Source organism: Gobio gobio (genome assembly GCF_949357685.1).
Source record: "Gobio gobio genome assembly, chromosome: 22".
Classification (NCBI taxonomy): domain Eukaryota; kingdom Metazoa; phylum Chordata; class Actinopteri; order Cypriniformes; family Gobionidae; genus Gobio; species Gobio gobio.
In genome coordinates this window covers 28245306-28270783 of record NC_137118.1, presented here as the reverse complement: position 1 = coordinate 28270783, position 25478 = coordinate 28245306, and the positions used below count along the sequence as shown (strand labels likewise).

The 25478-nt window shown below is 42.4% G+C and overlaps 1 protein-coding gene across 1 annotated transcript in view; it reads right to left on the bottom strand.

The window, feature by feature from the left end:
* The window catches only part of fbn2a (fibrillin 2a), a gene marked incomplete at its 5' end in the record, with an annotated part of 230050 nt that overhangs the window by 45977 nt on the left and 158595 nt on the right, over positions 1-25478 (bottom strand). Inside the window, 9 exons of the mRNA XM_079803998.1 lie at positions 5555-5680; positions 6045-6176; positions 6334-6456; positions 6908-7027; positions 7821-7946; positions 8177-8242; positions 8337-8489; positions 15224-15349; positions 17057-17176. Coding sequence (XP_079660124.1) covers positions 5555-5680; positions 6045-6176; positions 6334-6456; positions 6908-7027; positions 7821-7946; positions 8177-8242; positions 8337-8489; positions 15224-15349; positions 17057-17176 — 1092 coding nt within the window. The remainder of the gene's footprint in view (positions 1-5554; positions 5681-6044; positions 6177-6333; positions 6457-6907; positions 7028-7820; positions 7947-8176; positions 8243-8336; positions 8490-15223; positions 15350-17056; positions 17177-25478) is intronic.

The window sequence follows — 25478 nt, the reverse complement described above, 5'->3', positions numbered from 1 at the left end:
TTCATTTTAACAATGCCAGGGTGTCCTGAGTGAATTTCCTGTAACACTGATTTTCGAAATTTGAATGGTACAATCACTCGTGTGCCCCATAGCAGACATCCCTGCTCAACTGACAGTTCATCTCTTTTCGCATAGAATACTTTCAAATCATCTGACACTTCAATTGGCCAACCTTCCATGACATAACGAAAAACTTTAGAAAGTTCTTGATCTGTTCTTGTCACTTTGGCAATCTGTGCTGCATTTAGAGGAGCTTCTTGAAGATGGTTTGTCAAAAGTGTGTTGATCTTTGCTGAAATGGCTTCTGTTCCTACATCTGTAATTTCAGGTAATGGAATTCGTGACAAGCCATCTGCATTTCCATGATCTTCTGCCTTGCGATACATGATATGATAATCATATGCAGACAAGATTATCGCCCACCGCTGGATGCGAGCGGCAGCCATCATTGGGAAATGCTTATGTTCACCAAACAGAGTCACTAATGGTCTATGATCAGTTATCAAATTAAAGGATCTTCCCCAAAGATACTGATGGAATTTTTTTACTCCATAGATCACACTCAACGCTTCCTTCTCAATCTGTGAATATTTCTTTTCAGCAGGGGACAACGTAAGTGAAGCATATGCAATGGGATGTTCGTCACCATTTGGCATGATGTGCTGAAGCACCGCTCCAATTCCATAAGCGGAAGCATCACATGCTAAAGTCAAAGGCAGTTGTGGATCATAATATACTAACACTTGGTCACTGGTGAGCAATTCTTTACACCTACTGAAAGCGCCTTGTTCCTTTTTCCCCCAGCACCAAACAGTTTGTTCTTTCAACAGTCTATACAGTGGTGCCAACACTGTGCTCTGCTGGGGTACAAAGCGTCCATAATAATTTACCAGACCTAAAAAGGCTCGTAGTTCCTTCACATTTGATGGTGCTGGCGCATCTTGAATAGCTTTTACTTTGTCTTTTGTTGGATACACCCCTTTTTCATCGATCACATGGCCCAGGTACTCAATTCGTGTTTGTCCCCACTCACATTTACATTTCTTTACTCTTAAGCCTGATTCTTGAAGACGCTGTAAGACTTTGCAAATGTTTGTTAGATGTTCTTGCTCATCTTTACCCGTGATCAACAAATCGTCCAAATACACAATCACTTTCAGATCTTTCATCAAATTTTCCATTATTCGTTGAAAAATGGAAGGGGCTGAACTGATGCCAAAAGCAAGACGATTATACACATATAATCCCTTGTGAGTGTTGATTGTCGTATACTTCTTAGAATCATTATCCAGTACGACTTGTTGATATGCCTGCGCCAAGTCAATCTTGGAAAACAACTTCCCTCCACTCAAGGTGGCTAACACTTCCTCGATCCGTGGCAAGGGATACACTTCAGTATTGGCAGCTTGATTAACAGTGACTTTGTAGTCTCCGCATAAGCGAATTGTGGAATCTTTTTTTATAACAGGAACCACTGGAGCAGCCCACTCGCTGTATTTTACTGGGGATATAACATTAGCTTTTTCCAGTCTATCAATTTCCTTCTCCACACGTTCTTTCATAGCAAAAGGAAGAGGACGACTTTTAAAAAACTTGGGTGGCACATCTGGTTTCACTGAAATAGTGGCTTTAATGTCCTTTAGAGTGCCCAGCTCATCCTTAAAGACTTCACTATATTTGTCCAGCACTTCTTGGATAGACCCAGGCTGCTTACTCACATATCGAATTATCTTCCAATTCAGTTTTACTTTCTGAAGCCAGTTTCTCCCACACAGGTTTGGACCATTCCCTTTGACTACAATCAATGGTAACTCATTCACTTGATCCTCATATTGTACAGTAGCTGTGAATTGACCCAATACTGGAATGCATTCACCGGTGTAGGTCTTTAACTTGACCCTAGCTCCCTCCAGTGGCCAATGAGCAAACGATCGTCTATACTCTTGTTGTGAAATTATGCTTACAGCCGCTCCTGTATCAATTTCCATCAATAAATCCTGCTGATTCACAGTAAAATTTACTCGGAAAGGCTGTTTCTCAGTATCACTTAACATGGAAAACATTTCCAGCTCCGGCTCTTCAGCATACATATAAGCTGTCACTTTGTGCTTGTTCTGTTGTTCAGCATATCTGTTGGGATGTGACTTCATTTTAACTTTGCAAGCTCTCTTTATATGCCCAATCACTCCACAATTGTGACATTTAGAGTTTTTAAAATAACACTCCTGTGCATTATGGTTTTTTCCTTTACAACGATAGCATTGTCTCTGGTTATAAACAGTCTTTGCATTTACCTTATGCACTGTTGTCGCTGAATCCTCTGTCTTCCTCAGTTGCTGCGTATCTCGATCTGCGGTTTCCATACTGTGAGCAACTTCAAGTGCCCGTGCAAAAGTGAGTGTGTCTTCCGAAAGCAATCTTCGTTGACATGCTTCACTTCGGATTCCGCTAACAAAACGATCCCGTAGAGACTCGTCCAAACTTGCCCCAAAGTCACATTTAGATGCACATTGTTTCAGTTCAGCAACATACTGGGACACAGTTTCATGGGGCTTTTGAACACAACGCTGAAATCGGAAACGCTCAGCTATTATCAACGGCTTTGGTTCAAAATGTGCCTTCAGAATATTCACAACTTCTTCAAACGTTTTATCCTTTGGCTTCGCAGGCTGAACCAGATTCCGTAGTAATCCATATGTGGACGCTCCCACAGCACTAAGCAAAGTCGCTACTTGCTTCGCATCATCCACATCATTTGCAATCATGAACAATTCCGCTCGTTCAATATATGCAGACCAGGACTCATTTTCCGGTTTATACTCATCCAATCTTCCGATTTGCGCCATGTCTTCTCATACTTTATCCTCGTCGCCAATTTATGTTATATATTCACGAGGCCAGCCACCAAATTGCTATCAAACATACTTTACTGGTGTTCAGATCACATATTGATTACATCACATTCCACACGTGCAAACCACATCACGTGACTTAAATACCCTCTTTCCGGGCATCCCAACCAATGACTGCACATCATACATATATACACATTATCCCAAATACACCACAAGAACTAACCCAAAACAAACACTAAGCACTGGCTTTAACTAGTAAGTTAGCCAAATCACACACAGAACCATGTTTAGCATGCCTGTAGATAAACAATACATAAAAGCTCTAATCAAAGAATCATTTACACTAATGCCAGGTTCGCTGTTGAGATTTTAACGTTAATGTTTGTAACGTTAGGTGTTCGTCGGATAACGTTAAGTATGAATGAGCATATAACAGACTGGTTTGCAGAACAGCGTTGTCATCTGTTTACTTCCTTGCTACAACCTATTACAGGAAAACACATCGATGAAAAATAAATCAGACTTACAGGTTGTGGCCCGTGAACAGCTTCTGTTTGTAAATCCAGCTTTCAGGACAAGCCGTTGTGCATATCCTGTATTGAACTCGCGAAGTTTGTGGAAGTTTGTGTTGTCCTCCGTGAAATGTGCAGCGCGCGCGTCGTGCATCCACGCACCGGCAGTGTTTTTTTCACGCAGCTGACGTTGTGCAAATCTGACATTGAAATCGCGAAGACGGTGGATGTTCTCCTCCGTGGATGTGCTGCAGGGAGCCCCGCGCGCGCCTGATTCCCCGCTGTCTCATACACACGTGCATATAACATGCTGTATGTTAAACGCTCTGCAACGCACCCCCGTCCCTATGAAGGCTGTACAGAGCAAGTACCCCAGACCTGCAATCCGGATGAAAATAACCTGTGCGTTTCCTCGGCATCGCGGCAACAACACTCCAGCCTACTATACCACAACAGCGCCGCGATACAAAATGGCCTCACCCCCCCTTATTTAATATTCTCGGAGGAGGGGTTTATGTAAATATTGAGCCTGGTGATGTCACCAACCCTGGAGGAATGTGTGTAGTCGCCTACTGGCCGTTTGCTGTAGTTCTTAGAAACTGATTTCTTTAAAAGCAAATATCTCCCTTTGCTTTAAACTTTGAACGTTGTAACTTTGCAGATGTTGTTTATGCTCAAGCAGCAACATTACACGTTAGCTAAAGTTAGAATAGTGAAATCGTGGTTTACCACCCCTTTAAGGTTGAACGGTGGCTACTGCAGTTGAATTTTCCTATTGGACGTTGTGGTACATCGTGACGTAGGATGGTACCTCCAACGGCTCACTATCCGCGCCCCTGGCACGAGCTCACCACGCCCTCAGAAATGTTTCCCCCAATCACATGATGAGAGCGGCTTCACTCCAGTATGAACTGTCATGTTACATGAAGTGGAAACATTATGAATGAAACTCACTTGACACTTGCTTTAACATTGTATTGAAGAAAATACGGTTAAATAATGCAGTTGGTACACGTCAGGCTTTTTTTGCGATATTATTGCCGCCCGTCATGTGTACAGATAATTTTCATACATGAGACGCGCTTTCAAACCCTGACACGCAAGTGGTTGCCACGGACGCAGATAGATTAGGTCAGTTCTCTTGCGCGGCTGCTTCACTAGCATCGTCGGCATCGGGAGTTAACGCAGTTTGAGCAGCGGCTCCACTTCAGGTGAAGGTAGGAGAAATGACCGCTCTGTTGCAAAGCTGGCGTCACTCCAGTCATTCTCCATCTTTGCGACTCGCGAGTCAGACAGCTGTCAATCAATCCGTCACTGCGGGTCTCAGGTGCACACCCTCCGCTCAGCCCCGCCCTCGGTTCGTCCCCTCTGTGTCCGCCGGGCTCTGCCCACTTTTCCAGCATTTTTTGAAAATTGCCAGTGGGTGGAGTTAAGCTCTGAGCAGGGGTTTCGTTACCCTTTAAAGTTGTATGCAGCACTGCATTATGAACCTCTTATTTGCATTGTCTGTTAATGAGAGGATTCGTCAGCAAACAAAACTCAGCACTGAACAGAAACAAAAACGTTTTGAATGGGCGAGTGGATTCTGACTAAATTAAACACCTGGATTGGCCACTGCATTCAAGAGATCAACAAACATGACTGTAATTGGCTACATTTTTCACTGCTGCAAAAACACATTGCAAATAGAAACATTTGACGTTCTCCAGAGAGCAAAACACAAAAACGCACTGGAGCATTTGCCAAATTTGTTTCGCCAATGTGATATTACTACAGTATCAACAGAGGGTGCTCTAGATTTGAGTGTGCTTATTTTTAAATTTGACTTTGAGATGTTTTTTTTACAGATGTTAATTTTTTAACAAAAAATAATTTGTGATCGAACATTAATTGTCAGACCTCCTGCAGAACCGCTGCGGACCCCCGGTTGAAGACCCTTGGAGTAGCGCATATTGTGGGGGCCAAAATGTAGAGAATTTTAATGTTTCATTTGCATGATAAAAGTTTCCATAATACACAAGACTTTTTATCTAAAGGGGATGATCAGGGCCGATGATGGTTTTACAGAGGGGATACTTTTTGTCATGTATTTCAACAAGGGGGATGCCATCCCCTTGCTTCCCCCTCAATTCGAGCCCTACATGAGAGACCTACATCTCTACTCTCTAGTAGAGAAAGAGGTTTTACCAAGACATTGTGTGGCTGTGGAGTCGGTTTTGAACCCAATTCCACATTCACACATATAGCTGCCGACAGTGTTCACACATCGGCCGTTCTCACAGACCCCAGGCTGAGTCAAGCATTCATTTTCATCTGTAACAAGAAAAAAGATTGAAAAAAATTACTGTTAGGTTATAAGGTTAGGGTAAGTAAAATAAGTTGACATGTAGTTGCAAAGTTACTTATAGTTAGTAGTATGTCTAAAGTGGACTATCAAAATAAAGTGTTACATCTTTTCCAGTCTAGTGTTATCAGTATTTGATGCATCAGTGTGATGCAAACAGAGTTCAATTCTGCTGTAAAACAGCTCTAAAAAGACAATAGTGTCATTGTTCAGCTGAAGTCAGTTCAGATTTGATTCCGTTCAATAATCTTCAAGAGTGTTTGTAAAAGTGAATAGCACTGCAGGTCAGTTTAATGAAATAAGTACAATAAAACTAATGGTCTCAGATTTTACCTTGACACACCTCGTCATTCATCCTGCGGATCATCCCGGCCAGACAAACACACATGAAGGAACCGATTAAGTTGTTACACTCCATTCCTCTGGTGTCACAGTTATGAAGATCCTCTGCACACTCGTCTACATCTGAACACATAGAAGCCCAACGCCATCACGAATGCTTGAATACTTTTAAAATAATAAAATCATACACATATGCATTTACGCTAGCCTTGTATACTGTGATTGCTAAGGGTTGGAATGTTTTACGCCAAATTCATTGATTATTGATAATATGTTGTACCCTGACACATGCGTCCATCCTCCCGCAGTGTGTAACCGGACGGACAGCTGCATTCATACGCCCCGAAAGTGTTAATGCAGCGAAACGCACAGAGCAGAGGATTCTGACCGCATTCATTCACATCTGGACAATCAGTAATGACACACAATCAGTCAAAGATGGACATCCTGTATGAACGCTCCCTTAAATTGATATCAGACAGATTATTTGAAAATGGATTACTGTAGGCCAGTGATCATGTGCATTAATGTACATATTGACTTATAAGCACATTTTTAACTATTTAATTATTTACTTATTTGCCACAATAATGGCATGCATTTGAATGATCTTAATTTGGGGGCTATTCACAGCAAATACAGATTTTGATATTTAATTTGATTAAGTACATATCAAGTAACTAATTTGGTTAAAATCAATTGGCAGCATATTCAAACCTAGACAAAAGATAACACTTCTTTCTATTATGAAAGATAACATCATACACTGCAACACACATAATCTCTTTGAGTGCATCGAAAGCTAGTTTAATAAAGATGCCACATTAGATGTTAAGGTGTTTTTGTCAGCTGACCTTCACAGCTCATCATTGGTCCAGGCTCAAATCCCTCCTCACACAGACACTCAAAAGCTCCAATCACATTTGAGCATGTGCCGTTTCCACATGGGTTTTCAACTGAACACTCATCAATGTCTGCACACACACAGAAAACAGAAAGCTGTTGTCTAGATGATAACCCAGATGAGATATAGATTTAATAGATCAGAAAAATCTGTTCATCCAATCCATGTCTAATTCACCTGACCTCTCATGCCTTTGGATTGTGGGGGAGGAACCCACGCCAGCATGGGGAGAACATACACACATACAACTCCACACCAAAAGCCCTCCGGACTCAAACCAGGGACCTTCTTGATGCGAGCTGACAGTGCTACTCACTGAGCCATCTCAAAAACGAGAAACTGTCATGGAATTAGTTTAAAATATTTCCACTTTCACAGCACGATTAGGCATGTTCTCAGCCTGGTTGGCAAACCGTGCTAGTAGGATACGTGTAGTGACGTCACCACTCAAGATTGGTCACTTGTCTGTTGCCTGGCTACCCGTTTTTCTGTAGCTGGCCAATTGTGCTTTTGGAACGAAGCAAACACAAATTAATAATAAAATTAAAAGAAAGATCTGATAATCACGTGGTATAATCACTGAACAGGTTTGAGCCATTAGAGATATTTAAATAATAACATAAATGAAGATATTTTACAAAATGTCTCAATGTTTATTTGCCCATACAATGGAAAGTCAATGATAACCAAAACTGTTCTCCTTATTCTCTTTGTGTTCTGCAGAAGAAATGTAAACCAATTTTGGGTGAGCAAAAAAGTTCAAAAATAGTCCTTGAACACATAATTTATAATTTATATTTGCAATACATTTACTTTGAAAGTAAAATGGTTTTGTGGAAGGTTACATTTCAGCGTTCTCTTACCATTACAATGTGTTCCTGTGTAGTCGAGTGTGTATCCTGCGGGACACTCGCAACGGAAGGAGCCATCCATGTTGATGCAGAGGCCATTCACGCAGATCTCTGGATTCTCCACACACTCGTTTAAATCTGAGACACACAGTAATACAGCGGGTGACACATGTGACATGGTCAGTCTGTACAGCTTAATTTTGTGAACTCTGGTTTTAATGTTTTCTGATAATTATGATTTCTGATTTAATGTTTAATGATTTCTTTGCAACAGTTTGTCTTAATGCATATTACATCAATTTAATATTAATTTACAACACATTGCTAAACCATCTATTGAGCCTACAAAGTAGTATTTTGCACAGTACCTACACGTGTGTCCCCAACACCAGGAATGATCCCATGGCCAAACGGACACAGATCCTGAAATGCAGCTGCGAAAGCAAACAACATGAAACCATGAGAATGATTTTGGGCCTGGTGTGGTGGTGATGTAGCTAATGATGAAGGAGACAAGAGCTCAGATACCGTCCTGTTCTTTAGGGCACAGCTCACAGGGATCGCCCCATCCCTCTTTGGCCATGATACTACAGCAGCACTTGGCTTTGCTGGTGTTGAACGCCTGCGGGACAGAGCACTTGCCGTTCTCAAAGCGTGTGAAACAGAAGCTCTCTCTATTGTCTGACACAACACACAGTAGACATATCCATAAGCATTAACAAAAATGGATCACAATGTTTTATTTAAAGACATTTTTCATGTTTTTTCTTAAAACACTATTGTGTGTAAAACTACTTCTTACACACCTTGTTTAGAAACAATGTCATTTTAGAACTAGAGGTGTAAAGTTTGTAAACAAACTTTGAAGTTGGCTTGAGCAAAGCTGGAACATAATAATTTACTAATTTGTAGTAATTTTATGCTACACTTAAAGCCTCAATGATTCACATTATTAGCTAACACGGTTAGCATGTTGCTAGCATGATGTTAACACGATTAGCATGTTGCTAGCATGATGCTAAAACGATTAGCATGTTATTAACATTATGCTAACACGATTAGCATTTTGCTAGCACAATGCTAACATGATTAGCATGTTGCTTGCATTATGCTAACACAATTAGCATGATGTTAGCATGATACTAACATGATTAACATGTTGTTAACATAATGCTAACACTATTAGCATGTTTGCTAACACAATGTTAACATGATTAGCATTTTGTTAACATGATGCTAACACAATTAGCATGTTGTTAGCATTATACTAGTATGTTTTTGACAAAATGCTAACATGAATAGCATGTTTTTGCTAGCATAAGGTTAACACTATTAGCATAATGCTAACATGATTAGCATATTTGCTAGCATTATGCTAGCGCATTTTGACTTATTTTATCATGTTCTAACCCTAAGCTAATCACTATTAGCATGTAGCTATTCACTGCTAGGAGTGACGTGGCAGCTGCCAATGATGATATTCCAAAAGCTGCTTGTCAGTATGAATGATATAAACCAACCCCCATGCCTCTGTGACATTCAGATGTGAAGCTATCCCTCTGTGGATTTGGGTTGCTAAGGTGCTTGATAATGATTGCTAGGGCGTGGCTAGGAAGTGTTGAAGGTGATTTGTGATTGGCTGTTGATGTCCTGAGTCAAACAAACCCACCCTCATGTTTCTATGACACTTAAATCCAAAGATATCCCTTTGATGTTTTTCAATGGAAGTCTATGGGATCAGTTGCTAGGGAGCTCTAAATGGTTGCTAGGGCGTGGCTTGATAGTGTCATTATGATCCTGAGATAGTGATTGGTTGGCTGAGTAAATTGAGCCTACCCCTAGATATGTGCGTGTGTGTGTGTGTGAGAGAGTATGATGAACAGAAATATATATAGATGATAGATAGATAGATAGATAGATAGATAGATAGATAGATAGATAGATAGATAGATAGATAGATAGATAGATAGATAGATAGATAGATAGATAGATAGATAGATAGATAGATAGATAGATAGATAGAGTGATGATAGAGTGATAGAAGAGTTTATTGAGTCTCTATGGCTCAGATGTAGTTCACAGAATGTCAGTTGGAGTGAGTCTGGGCATCAGTGTTTAGATTTGAATTTTTGACAGTTGGACAGTTTGAAAATCTGAACATTCCGTCAATGAAAGTCTATGGGAGTTTTTCAGTTTTAATCAGCATTTTTAGGAAAACCGTGAGTCAGATCAGTCTGAAAAGATATAGCAACTCGAGTCAGACTAGTCTGAAGGTCTGAGCCGAGTTTGGAGTATGTGGAGTTAACGCTCTAGGAGGAGTAGCAGTCAGAAATTTAGGGGTGAGAAGAATAATAAGTTTAAAGGGTTAGTTCACCCAAAAATGAAAATTCTGTCATTAATTACTCACCCTTATGTCGTTCGAGACCCGTAAGACCTCCGTTCATATTCGGAACACAAATGAAGATATTTTTGTTGAAAGCTGATGGCTGAGAAAGGCTTCAGATGGGCCTCCATTGGCATTCAGTACACTTATACTCCCAAGACCGATAAAAGGCACTTAAAATGTCGTTACAAAGTCCATCTCACCACAGTGACTCTACAATAATCTTACGATGCGACGACAATAGTTTTTGTGCGCAAAAAAAATCAAAATAACACCTTTATCCAGCTTGTTATTGCCTTCCGCGTGTGCCTCCACGACGCATGCGCGAGAATATGACGTAGCGCCGGGGTTTGGGAATCCATGAAATGCACACTGTACTGGTAAAAACCAGCCTTTGTTGATGGTTTTGTACCCTTTGTGGTGATGCTGATCCGTCTTGACTCGAAAAGATTGAGCTGTTCCAGTTGCAGGCCTTTAAATTATATTTATTGTTCAAAAAAGGTAAATAAACAAAACAAACATAAGTCCTATAAGCGTGTTACTCCAACACATGCTTCCAACGTTCCTTCACACTCAATCTCGCGGTCAATGACTGTTGCGCTGGTCTCAGCACCACCTGCTGGACTGGAGTTACAGCCTTTACAATCAATTTCGCCCATTGCCTGCAGGAGGAGCACACACTAAGAAAACATAATAACTAAATGGAAAATATTTATAGCAAATTAAAGTTAAAGAAACAAAAAATGAATATGGCTCCTACACACACTCTAACCCCATTTTGAGCACTACGCCGAGACCTAAAGCACGATCAATGTAGAATCCAACAGCTGAGATACGCGCGTCTTCCTCTGATTGTAAACAAATCGCTTCTGGGTCATCTGTCCGAACGCCGGATCTGCGTCATATTCTCGCGCATGCGTCGTGGAGGCACACACGGAAGGCAGTAACAAGTTGGAAAAAGGTGTTATTTTGATTTTTTTTGCGCACAAAAACTATTGTCGTCGCATCGTAAGATTATTGTAGAGTCACTGTGGTGAGATGGACTTTGTAACGATGTTTTGAGTGCCTTTTATCCGTCTTGGGAGTATAAGTGTACTGAATGCCAATGGAGGCCTATCTGAAGCCTTTCTCAGCCATCAGCTTTCAACAAAAATATCTTCATTTGTGTTCCGAATATGAACGGAGGTCTTACGGGTCTCGAACGACGTGAGGGTGAGTAATTAATGACAGAATTTTCATTTTTGGGTGAACTAACCCTTTAATAGCAATATCAGTAAGTTGGCTCTCCATAGGCGTCGATTTCGGGGGGGACGGGGGGACGCGTACCCACCAGATTTCGTCATGAGTCCTTTTGTACCCACCACTTTTTTTTTTTTTTTTTTTATAAACCTTGAGTTCAATTTTGCGGTGAAGCATTGCTGACACACACACATTATTTTTTCCACTCAATTCATAGCTGTCAACCCTCCCGTTTTTTCCGGGTTTCTCACGTATTTTAGCTCTTTTCCCGCTGTCTTCCCGTTTTAGTATTTTCCCGTAAAATATCCCGTATTTTTACGTTCTGATTGTGTTAACTCAGAACACGCAACTATCTGTTTTAGTGCCAGAAGACGCGAATGAGAAGTCGCGCGCACTGTGAGAAAATTTGTCTGTGCACTCATCCGAGAGCGCGCACACGTCTCTCAGCGCGCAAATATTGAGTTCACTTTCAAGTCTTGCTCTTGAACGGACAAACTCACGCAAAAAGTAGGCTATGTCAACATGTCCATATTGATGAGTATTCTAGCAGACATAGTCTGTTTATGGCTTAAGTAAACTTTATACAGTCCAGAAAAGACGACGCATATCCGAGGTCTTAAAGGGGCAGGAGCCTTTACAGCTGTCTGTTTAATGTCAACCAAAAGACAAGGGCATCACTCACTGCTCTTGATTGAATAGCTTTTGTAAGTTTAATAGCATTAATCTTTAATTTATACAGTCAAATATGCAATGTTATTTTACATTTGATCAATTTCTGTACCTGAAAACTAATGTTAGACGTACCTGAAAAACCTGAAAAGCATAGTTTATTTTATTAGTATCTTTGCTCGATAGTATTTATTTGTGCTGCTGCTTGTATATAAATGATTTGTTCTTATTATTTTCTTTTTTTTTTATTTGACAGTAGTCCTTTTTTCCCTGAACATAGCAAATAGGCCTACTGAACCGTACCGAAACGGTGAACCTAAAACCGTGATACAAACCGAACCGTGAGCAATCTGTACCGTTATACCCCTAGCGTAGCGTATGATAAAATGACTGAAAAAAGTGGGTAAGAATCGTGTAAAAAAAAAAATCCCTTATTTTGTGGATGGATTCCGGGAAATCTCCCTTATTTTCAATGTTCAATGTTGACAGCTATGCTCAATTGTGTCGTAATAACGATATCTTATGTCGTTTTAACTACATCTTTTCTCATAATAACGAGATCTTATGTCGTTTTAACGACATCTTTTGTTGTAAAAAAGTTTGAAAAGCAGAAGCAAGCTCCGTAAAATAGGCTCTTCCGCTGCCTGTATCAGTGGCAGTGCCCATAACACGAAATTGTTGTAATGGATTGATGTACAGTTCTTAACAGCCATGGGTAGCAGGTGCCATGGACCGCTCATGATTTAGCGTAATGACGGACCCCGGTGCAGCCACAAATATCATAATTATCTATAGGCTAGGCCTACTGTAATTGAGACATTCAAGAAATGTATTAAAAAGAAAGACCTTACTCAAAGTAGAGCCCTACATTTCTGCCCGAGCCCGACGGGCCCCGACTTTTTTACGCCCTAGGGCCGGGCTTCGGGCCAATTTTCCAGTCATAGCCTACCTCAGACGCGGGCCGGGCTTCAGGATTTTTTAGGCTATAGGACGGCGCTATGCAACACGCATCGCCGCAAATGAGTAAAGCAAGCCAACACGCAAACTGCCACAAGTGAAACTGAAAATAAGCTAAGTTTTAGATGCTCAAAAGCACAATTATCTTCATTAAAATTAATGAGACTAAATGCTCTTACCAGTGTTTAGGTCGCTCGTTCTCATAATGCGGTCTTTGATGTTGAAAAGAGCTGATGAATAAAATACTCATATCGGTTGATTTCGTTGACATGAACTCCGTTAAATGTGCATATAGCACGGGAATTGAAGATTGGATATATATTCATTTCGCGGAGAGGTGTAGCCTAAGGTAAGACAACCAGCATGTTTTTTATTTTTAATTATTTGTTTAGATTGTGTAGCCCGTTTTGTTTGCGCGCGCCGTTGCGATCTGCCTGCCTCATCTTGTCAAAAATGCCTTTTTACTGTGATGGTGGTGATAATAGGCTAAACGTTTAAACGATGCTTTAAGTGTTTTTTATGGATTTAATAAGCAAGACAAGTCAAGTGTTGATTTCAGAGGCTAAAGTGTTGGGTTAACTCAATGTCGGCCGCTGGCCGCTTGGTCGTCACTTTAAAAAGCAAAAACTTTAGTTTAACAAACATTAAATGCTTTAAACATTTTTCTAAATTAACTTAATAAAGAAACAAAACGAAATATATATACTTTGACATTAAAAACAAAACTGAACTATTTTAATGGCTGTAACTAATGTGTAAAAGGGAGGATAAAAAAAACACGGGCTCCAGTGGGACTCTGATAATGAAGTGGTAAAAAAAATTGCAAAAATGAAAAATATTAAAGAATTCGCGGGGCGCTTTCGTCGGCATGAGTAAGATAGGCTATAAGACCCGCAATATGTCTCTCATCTGACATTTTTATTTATTTAGGCTACATTAGTAAGCTGCAGGACATAGTCTTTCAAAACATGACCTGCGCGAAAGAGGAAAAAAAATGTACCCAGCACTTCTGAAAATGCACTTCTGAATGCGTCTCTGTCCCCAGCACATTTCAAACCAAACTGACGCCCATGTGGCTCTCCCAAGCCAACTTAACTAGTAACAGAAGCTACTGTATGCATTATTGGAGAGAAAGCTTGAGTGAATTACCTGTTACTCAGCAGTCAGCAAACATGTTATTTAACTACTTCAAAAAGTACCACTACTGAAAAATGTAATGCAAGTTTTCAGTACCGAAAATACTGAATTAAGTAGCGAGACAGGGTTAAGTCAGTGCATGTGTTTTTTGCGCATGGCCCTTAGCAATACAACAATGGTTTGTCTAATCGTCATATTTCAATTTAATTTTCTTACTTATTTTGACAATGCTTCATTTTTTTAAATTAAACTGCACATTTCCGCTCATTGTAAAGTTTGAGATAGAAAATTACAAATCAAATGCTATCAAATTCTATCTCAAACTTTACAATGAGTGGAAATGTGCCGTTTAATAAAAAAAAAATGAAGCATTTTGGGATGAATTGTAGGTTGGAGGTGTTATGAGATGGAAGTTATCAAGATATAGAACTAAATTAATTAATGAACACCCCTGAACCTTTGTCTGCCAGCCAATCAGAATCAAGCATTCCAGAGCATTCTCAAATGACAGAACGCAACATAACCCATATTAAGAAACTGGGAAAGACATTTCTGTAACACTTTATTTTGATGGTCCAATTTAGACATTCTGCTAACTACATATAAGTAGCTTTGCAACTACATGTTAACTTATTATACCAACCCTAACCTAAGTAAGAACCCTAACCTAACCTAAGTAATCTACTAACAGTATAGGCCTACTACATCCTACCAATATTCTGATAAGTGTTAGTTGACATGTAGTTGCAAAGCTACTTATAGATGATCTAAATAAAGTGTAACTGAAATATTATAGGCTTTATAAATTCTAAAATGAATTCAAAAGCAAAAAACAAACAACAACAACACAGTTTAGTGCAGTCAGTTTCAATAATGTCTAATTACGTCATATTCTTAATGGTCCCAATATGCTTTATTTTCTTAATACATTTTTTTAAAACTATTACTTTCTGTTGATTGTGTGTAAAATATAACCAGACATTTTCACCTGTGTAAATTTAGTCAGATAAACAGGGTTATGATGAATTACCGTAACATCTGCGTCTATCTTCTGACAGCACAAATCCAGGTTTACACACGCACTCAAAGCTGCCCAGACTGTTGAAACAGGAGCCATACGCACAGATGCCGGGCTCCTCCGAACACTCGTTCACATCTGATACACACACACAGACACTGTACTTGCATACTATAGAGACAGAGCGACACGCGTCATAATCTGAAGGCCACGCCCACCGGGGGGGAAAACAATCAAACCGTCTCCATTGACTTTGCATTGCGGGAGGCTGCCTACTTGTCATTTCGGACTTATTACAAAAAACTGAACAATGTATAAAAGCTGATATGTGACAAAGTGAACTGCAAACAAGCTAAACAAAACCCAGAAGCAAAAACCCAGACGTTTTTTTAAAAGCTGTTGACCCAAAAAACGAGCGTTTAAGGACAAAAAAGTGGATTCAGGCCATTGAGACAGAGCGCTACAGGTCACTGAGAACTACGGCGACTAGAGGCAAGTAGGGCTCGCTGCAGCCTGCAGTGGATATCCAACTCCGCCCACATCCAAGTGTGACGTCAGAAATCCCGCCCTGCAGTTAATTTCATTGGTTACAGTGACGGGCAGAGATCAGTGTTTGGTGTAAGCAATCAGTACTTAATTCGTTACAGTGACGGTTAGGTTTAGGGAAAAGAGTTTGGTGTAGGCAATCAGTACTTAATTCGTTACAGTGACGGTTAGGTTTAGGGAAAAGAGTTTGGTGTAGGCAATCAGTACTTAATTCGTTACAGTGACGGTTAGGTTTAGGGAAAAGAGTTTGGTGTAGGCAATCAGTACTTAATTCGTTACAGTGATGGGTAGGTTTAGGGATCAGTGTTTGGTGTAGAGGCAGTCTCTACTGTGATTGATATGACCAATAAAATCTTAAAAATCGGCTGCAGGGCGGCATTGGCCTGGCCTCTGACGTCACACTTGGATGTGGGCCGGGTTGGACATCCACCGCAGGCTGCAGCGAGCCCCTTCTCACTAGAGGGGAACGTCATCAGCGACAGTAAATATAATATATAAAACGGACATTTGGATATTTGACTTAACAGTGACAAAATGTTTACTGCACACATACACATACTGAGACATACTGAGTGTCAGGATCCCAAAATTTACCCATTCATCCTACTGAAGCGTCACTTCGTAGGCCTATTGCCTGTATCCACTTTTATCTTCTTAAACGCTCGTTTTTTTGGGTCGACAGCTTATAAAAACGTATTTCTGTGTTTTTTAGCTTGTTTGCTGTACACCTTGTCACATATCAGCTTTTAGACATTGTTCTGTTTTTTGTTATAAGTCCGAAATGACAATGAGGCAGCCTCCCGCAATGCAAAGTCAATGGAGAGCGTTGGATTGCCCCCCCCTGGAGGTCATGTTGCTCTACCTCTCTCTTTAAAATAAAACATCTAAAGGTGTTCTATTGGATTCACATTACACATCGTACAAAATCATTACAGTGATTTAGATGTGCACTTTCCGGAGCATCATTTCCAGCTCTGATTACTGATCCGTTGGTTCAGTTTATTCCCCGATTACTGCTGCAACAATGTTTCCACTCATTTTTAGTTGGTCACTAATCTTCCGGTATCCTCTTGCATATTTGAGAAGTCGATTTTTTCTCTGTCTCACAATATCTGTCTCAGAATGCAGACACAGCCAATAATTATAAGACTGAGAAAGGTCTGGTGTTCACATTTTACTGGTAATTTTACTAACATGTTCATGCATTGGAGAGATGATACCATTTTGAATCATTTGACATTTTAGTGATATTGCACAGGGGTGTAACCTCTTGTTGGGCATTTGAAGCAGTGCTCTTACCTACACAGTGCTCATTGTGGACGATATACCCATCAGGACAGACACATCTGAAAGAACCATCCAGATTCAGACAAGTTCCAGGAGCACATATGCCAGGAATCATTATACACTCATTGACATCTGCATTTATTAAAAGACAAGACAGACAGTTATGATATTTTCATAGGACTCCTGTCTGTCTACAAATCCTAGAATAAAATAATAATGAGCAATTATACTGACTATCTATATTGTTATGATTTGTCAGCATCTTTGTTTATTTCAAATGAAAAAAAAGGTAGATAATAGAACTGTATGTATAGATAACATTGAATTATGAGAACTACTCATTTGTAAGTGGCTCTGGATAAAAGTGTCCGTTAAATGTAAATAAGAGGAGAAATGCCTTACTGCAGTCTCAGACGGATACTTCAGTCTAAGTGTGGTGAAATGCAGATTATTGCCGTGGTCCCATTTTGATCACACTCACTAGGTAACATGTTGCGATGGAACGTGTGTATATAAGCGTGAGGTACGGTAAACGGGTGTTGCATTTTTAAAATAAATAATGTGATGGAAAGTAAAAGATATTTGTCTCCTTTCCAGAGTGGGTTTAGAAAAGGTCGGAATACTATGGATGCGGTTTTATGCTTAAAGTCTGACATCAGGAAAGCTCAAGTTAATAAGGAAGTTTTATTACGTTTTTTTTTTGACGTGGAGAAAGCCTACGATATGATATGGAAAGAGGGGCTTCTAATTAAACTGGATGAGATGGGTATTGGAGGAAGAATGTTTAATTGGTTTCATAGTTTCCTTTTTAATAGATCTATTCAAGTCAGGGTACGATCAACATACTCCAAAACATATTATATCGAAAATGGTACTCCACAAGGAAGTGTGTGTATTCCTATATTATATAATGTAATGATTAATGACATATTTTCCCAAGTTAGTGCAGGAGTCGAAAAGTCTCTGTTTGCTGATGATGGAGCACTGTGGAAGAGAGGAAGGAATGTTATGCATGTGGTTAAAAGTATGCAAAATGCAATTAATGAGGTGGAAAAGTGGACAGATAAATGGGGATTTCGTTTGTCAGTGCTGAAAACACAGGTTATTTGTTTTTCAAAAAAGAGAGAATGTCCGAGTATAAGATTACAATTATACGGCAAACAATTAGAACAAGTAAATGTGATAAGATATCTGGGGGTATGGTTAGACACAAAACTGACTTTTGCCATTCATATTCAAAAAATTGTTGATAAATGCAAAAAAGTTTGAAATATTTTAAGATGTTTAGTTGGGGTGGATTGGGGTGCTAGACGTCACTCTTTGAAAAGAATATATTGTGCGTTAATTAGGTCAACTATAGATTATGGATGTATAGCATATGGGTCTGCGTCCAAAACTTTGCTGCACAAAGTAGAAATGATTCAGTCACAGGCATTACGTATATGTTGTGGTGCTCTCAGATCTTCTCCTATTCCTGCTTTACAGGTAGAAATGAATGACATACCTCTTGATATAAGAAGATTAAAATTAATGTTGAATTATTGGATTTCGGTAAAGGGACATTATGAAAATCATCCAATTAAAAAGGTATTAGGAAATTGTTGGGAATATGAGTCGGCCAAGTTAGGTAGTTCCCTTTCGTTCAGTCACTACGACGTAACGTTAGTGACTAACGAATGGGGGTTTCGCCTAGAAGCCAATCATCTTCGAGATCTTAGAAAACGCCCAATGGCAGTGCCAATGCCATGGGCATGCGGAATTTGCATACGTAACTCCGCCCCACCATGTGGGTATATAAGGAAGTACGTGGGCAATATCGCATTATTTTTCTGCATCGGAGCCAAGAGCATCTCTTCACTCCTGCAAGCCTGAATTCTGAAGTCCTCTCTTCAGTCTTCGAGACGAGCGGTTCTCCAGGGCGTTGGTGTGACGGCGCGTTCCAGCGATCTCACATTGTCTGCCTGCTGATCTGTGCAGTGATCTGCAACAGCTGTGTGTGTGTTTCCCTGGGCGCTTCGGCACTCTGCAGAGCTTTCCTCTCACAAAAAGAGCTTGCGCGTGGCACGTCTTTTTCAAGACGGTTCACTCGCGCACTTCCGGGTGCGATCGATCTCCGTTGCTGTCTATGGACACATTCACTGCTCGATGTGTTTTGGGCTTCAGCACGTTCGAGCAGTGTTTGTGGATGTGTCATGTTCCCACTGCAGGAACGTGACCATCGCGATGTCGCGGTCGAGACTCAGTGATCTCCGTGAGGAGAGAGAGTCCCCTTTGCCACACCCTAATCTACCGTCCCCGAGTGAGATGGTACTTTGGCTGGTGGCCAGGGTGACCTGAGGGCGGTGCGTGGTCCTCGGGCCACGCCGCCTCTCGCACATCGCTTTCCGCGAGTGCTGGACTGAAGCAGCGGCCCGTCTCTGACGCCTAGTTCATATCGTTCACACTCCAGATAGCACTGTGATGTCAATCGCCGCATCCCAAGCTGGGCTGGAGTCCTTTGGGGATGACGATTAGGTTGTGCTCCGCCTTCGGGTGTGCCAGCGCTGCCTGATCCGACCTAGAGTTGACAGCCATGTTATCTCGGGCAGCTGTGAGCCTCGCGCTGGTGTGGAACTCCGCCCTGTCACGAGTGCTCGTGGTTGCGCGATTGGTTTTTGGGGGCGGCACCCGACAGCTGTTGGGCCCCGCCCCCAATGCCTTTCGCTCCCGAGGTGCATGAGGAGTTCACGCGGTCTCGGAAGTCCCCGTGCTTCCCGCGACCGTTTGGTGGCCTCCTCCGCCTTCTCTGCCCTTGACTTGACGCGCAGTCACTGCTGACTTGCCTTCGTTAATTCGAGAGCAAGAGTGCGGTCCCACTGAAGTTTTTTCAGAGGCTCCTGGGGCATATGTCATCTGCAGCCACGGTAACGCCGCTCGGATTGCTTCATATGAGACCGCTTCAGCTTTGGCTTCGCGATCGAGTCCCGAGATGGGCATGGCATTCGGGCACGCTCCAGGTCCCAGTGACTCGGGCCTGCCTGCAGACCCTCACCCCGTGGGCGAACCTCAGCTTCTACGGGCCGGTGTGCCCTTAGAGCGAGTGTCCAGGCATGTTATCGTATCGACGGATGCCTCTGCCACGGCTTGGGGTGCCATGTTCAATGGACAAGCAGCCGCGGGCTCCTGGACAGGACCCCAGCGCCTTCTGCATGTCAATTGCCTCGAGTTGCTGGCAGTACGGTTCGCCCTGCACCGCTTCCGGGCATTGCTGAAGGGTCAACATGTACTGGTCAGGACAGACAACACAGCCGTTGTAGCGTACATCAACCACCAGGGCGGTCTACGCTCCCGTCGCATGTCTCAACTCGCCCGCCATCTCGTTCTATGGAGTCAGAAGCGCCTGAGGTCCCTTCGTGCTGTCCATATTCCGGGAGTCCTGAACAGTGCAGCTGACGAGCTCTCACGGCTTCAGCCACTTCCTGGAGAATGGAGACTCCATCCCCAGACGGTCCAGCTGATTTGGGAACAGTTCGGCGACGCACAGGTAGATCTGTTTGCCTCCCACGACTCCTCATTGCAGCCTGTTCTATTCCCTGACCGAGGGCACGCTCGGCACGGATGCACTGGCACACAGCTGGCCGCGGGGCCTACGCAAATATGCGTTCCCCCCAGTGAGCCTTCTCGCACAGCTCTTGTGCAAGATCAGGGAGGACAAGGAGCAGGTCCTTCTGGTCGCCCGTTCTGGCACGGCCAGACCTGGTTCCCCGAACTCTTACTTCTTGCGACAGCCCCTCCCTGGCCTATTCCTCTGAGGCCTCCTTACTCAGAGACGGGGCACCCTTTGGCACCCGCGTCCCGACCTGTGGAACCTCCACGTGTGGCTCCTGGACGGGACGCGGCAGGTTTGAGTACCCTACCACCTACGGTGGTGGCTACCATCACTTCCGCTAGGGCAGAGTCCACTCGGCATGCCTATGCGTTGAAGTGGAAACTCTTCGTCACCTGGTGTTCTTCCCGCCAAGAAGGCCCCTGGAAATGCTCGATCGGGTCCGTGCTCTCGTTCCTCCAAGAAGGGTTGGAGCGAAGGCTGTCTCCCTCCACCCTTAAAGTTTACGTGGCCGCAATATCTGCCCACCACAACCTCTTGGAGGACAAAAAGGTTAGTCAGCACGACCTGGTTATTCAGTTCCTGAGGGGAGCGAGGAGACTAAATCCGCCTCGTTCTCCCCTCGTACCCTCTTGGGACCTCTCAGTAGTCTTAGGGCGTTTTCACACCTACCTTGTTTGGTCCGGATTTTCGGACTTTTCAGTTTGGTCCGAATCAAAATGACAGGTGTGAAACTTCCCCCGTACCACGGTCCGGACCAAACAGACGAAATTTGGTCCGACGAAAAGAGGTAGTCTCGGTCCGGATTAAACTGAACAAAGGTTCGGTTTGTTTCTAGTGTGAAAGCATTTTCTGTATGGTTCGGACTTTCAGAGCATTTACAGGAAGTTCCTGTTTATGTTTAAGTATTATAACGTTATTTTTAAATTCAATCTAGGCTACATTGATTATGAAAAGTGAAAATATGCGTAATATGTCAGAAGACAGAAAGTCAGAAATAATTTTGAACGAAATTTTGTATGATTTTGCTTAGAAAGCATTTCTTTAATGGGAATTTCGTTTTGTATAAATTGTATCTTAATTTTAATCAACGTTTAATCAGATAATTGCCTGGATTTAATAAATAAAAAGCAAATCGTCTATAGCAGACAATAATCGCGGGAGCGATCACATGCTTTACACATGAACTGGAGCGGGTCTCAAATAAACCGAAACTCAGCAGGCTACTTGCCTCACAAACATGAGAAATATGTGTATATAAAGCTTGAAATGTCCACTTTTAAACGTAACAAATAAAAAATAGTCAAGCAGTGCACACTATTCAATAGTGCCAACGATATGCATCTGTCCGTTCATTCATTCTTGTAAAAGACGCTGACGTCAGACGCACGTCCGTTTACAAACCAATCAATGTCGAGATGCAGCCCACATCGATGATGACGAGTGGACGCAAGTGCGTCATGTAAAGTTCTTTAGTCCGCTCACATAATTGCAATGTGAAACCAAACCAAAACTAACCGAATGTATAAAAAGTATCAAAACATGAACTTCGGTTCGGACCTTGGTGCGGACTTTCAGGTGTGAAAACGCCTTTAGATGCTCTGCAGAGGTCCCCCTTGAGCCTTTGCAGTCGGTCGATATTAAGTTCTTGTCTATGAAGACAGCGCTAATGACCGCATTGGCCTCCATCAAGGGGGTAGGGGACCTGCAAGCATTTTCGGTTGACGAAGCGTGCCTGGAATTCGGGCCGGGTAACTCTCAAGTGATCCTGAGACCCCGGCTTGGATATGTGCCCAAGGTTCCCACCACTCCGTTCAGAGACCAGGTGGTGAACCTGCAAGCGCTGCCTTTGGAGGAGGCAGACCCAGCCTTGGCACCGCTCTGTCCAGTACGCGCTCTCCGCGCTTACGTAGACAGGACGCAGTGTTTCAGGACCTCAGACCAGCTCTTTGTCTGTTATGGTGGAGAGCGGAAGGGAAGAGCTCTCTCAAAGCAAAGGCTGTCTCACTGGATAGTGGGCACCATAGTTTTGGCTTACCAGCAGCAAGGTCGACTGTGTCCCCTTGGGGTTAGGGCCCACTCCACTCTGAGTGTGGCCTCCTCTTGGGCTCTAGCGCACGGCGCCTCGCTAACAGACATCTGCAGAGCTGCAGGCTGGGCGACACCTAGCACATTCGCCAGATTCTACAATCTCGGAGTGGAGCCAGTGTCCGACTATGTACTCGCCTCTACTAGTGGCCGGTAATGGACCAGGCTCAGGTGTCTTCGCTTGCTCGCCATTCCACTCCACGGACTGGATACGTGCGATTATTCCTCAGGTGAGCTTCCCGAAAGCCCTGAGTTCCTCCAGCACTGTCTTACGCTGACACCAGTTCAGTCTGCCCTCTCTCGAGCCCAGACCCTCGTGTTCAGCCAGGTGCCCCGTGTGCATGGTTCCCCTCCGGCGACCCCCACACATGTATTTACACCGTAAGCCTCCTCTGTGAGCAGGTGTCTTTCCCTTGGCAAGGTGAAAGAGCTAATTTTGGCAGTAGAAGAGAAGATATAGTTATTACCAGACTTCGCCTTGGGCTTACGGCTTTAAATTACTCTCTCTATATAATGAGTAAACATGAGTCTGGGAATTGTAGTTTATGTGGATCAGCAGAAACAGTAGATAATTAATGTAATATTATATTGTAATGTTTATGAAAATGAACGAGTACTTCTGTTGGAAGAATTAAAAGAATTGGGGATAGGCAAACTTACACTTAAAACAATGCTGAATAATGGACTGAACCATCATAGAATATACAATGCATAAATGGATTTCTTAAGAAAGGTAGATGTGTTTAATAGGATTTAAAAGGTAATGCACTTTTTTTTTAAAGTTTATTTTGTAAAAAAAAAAAAAAATCCCCTCTTTTATTGATTTAATTACTTAGTTCTTCCATATTCATCAATGGGCCACACTCCAGTCCAGTAGGTGGCGGGAATGCACCTATCGTTTGTTTGCCAACCGCAAGAAGAAGAAGAAGAAGAAGAAGAAGCGGTGCTGCGTTCCAGTTAATTTTTATTCGTTTTTATTAGGCCCTTCACTCGTTAACTTCCCTCCGTCTTGTTCACTCGGATGTGCGTCATTGCTTACGTTGCATGAGTGCCTACTACTGGAGGAACATTTGCAATGGACTGAACTGGAACGTCCTAAGCCCTTGATCACTTCGAATCCACTATAGAGTTGATTTATTATTTATTTTGTTTCCTTTACAAAATAGTTTAATGCAGTATTCTATATGTATATAGGTGTATTTGGGTTGTTTTAAATGTTTTTAAAAATATCATAGAGTTGTTTGTGGTGGGGTAAATTAAACGCGATATGCGGTGACTTCACAATCATGTTGCATTGTGGTATATGAAGCTGCCTGAAGTGTACATATGAAGTAGACTCAAAATCGAGGGCGCAAGGGTCTGTCCATATAAACTTACCTTGTCCACTTCACGAAGTGGAACGCACTTCAAAATGGCAGCAGGGATTCCCCCGAGGGGAAGTGCTTAGGGAAGTTCGCAAGTGCGTGTCTAAAACTGGAGTGGGACGCAGCACGGGTGTTGCCATAGATATCCATAATAAAGCCTTTATTATGGATATCTATGGGTGTTGCGGCATACTCAGCTGATCGCACTTCCGGCGTCTCGTTGTGTTGCATGTATAGGGCTTGGGCGTCGTGACATCATTACTTGGCGTGGCGGCCATGTTGATGGCCTCCTTTACTGCTACTCGGACTACTGCGCATTGTTTACAGACGTACTCCCTCTCAGTTGCGTGTCTTAATTTGATTAATTTGATTAATTTGGCGTCGAAAATGGATTAACTTTCCACCGCTTTCCTGCTTGGAGGCGCAACCACGCAGACCAAGTATCCGAGGTAACAAAGAGTTGTCGTCTTTCACAAAAGGACGCTGTCAGCTGGATGCAAGAGATGTGGAGAGCACAAGAAAAAATGCCCACCTCCGAATTCACGTGGAAAGGGACAAGTAGCCTACACTATTTTGTCAGACAAAGTACCGATTCACATGGTGTTGCCATGCAAGGATGAAGACATGACATTCCTCGATAAGATTGTGTCTGTATGTTGTGCTCTGACAAACATGAGCCCTAGTGCTGTCCTGAAATAAATGTGCATTAAATACAGCCATAAGTGTCTGTTGCATCCATACCCACAATCTTCACAATAAATATACTTAAATTAAATGCATGTGTCTTATAAACAAGACGCAATAACAGAATAATGTGCAAAAGCAAGAAGTGTCACACAATCAGATGTTTTTCAGTGTTTATTTGCAAGTAGTGCAACCTGAGAACATGGAAGAGAACACAGCTGCAGTGCAGTTGTAATGCTTCAAGGTAAAAGGTTAACGTTACATAGGCTTCATGATCTGCAGCTCCTGAACCCATCCATTTGTGAACTGCACATTGCATATGGATCCAAACCATTAATAGTTCGGATTTTGTCCATATTCTGGTCCCTGGCTTCCCTATTTAATGTATCCAGGTAAATTCCACATCCTTTTCAGGAATTTAACGTAGTTTTTCTTTTCTCCCAACTCTGCTTGTCCTCGTTCGAATTGCTGTATGTTTACATTCGCGAGGCCATCAACATGGCCACGTCCCAGAATGCAACGCGACGCCCAAGCCCTGTGTTTTCTTCAGGGCCCGGTGCCCAGTGTTTTCTTCAGGGTTTTTCTGTGTGGTAGATGCTAAAAGTTCTTTAAATGTTTGTTGTCTGCTAATAGTAATTTTGGGTTGGGCTGGCGTTCGTCCGAGTGTTTGTTGCACCCACGGATGGACAACAACCGTTGCTTCGCCATTGCG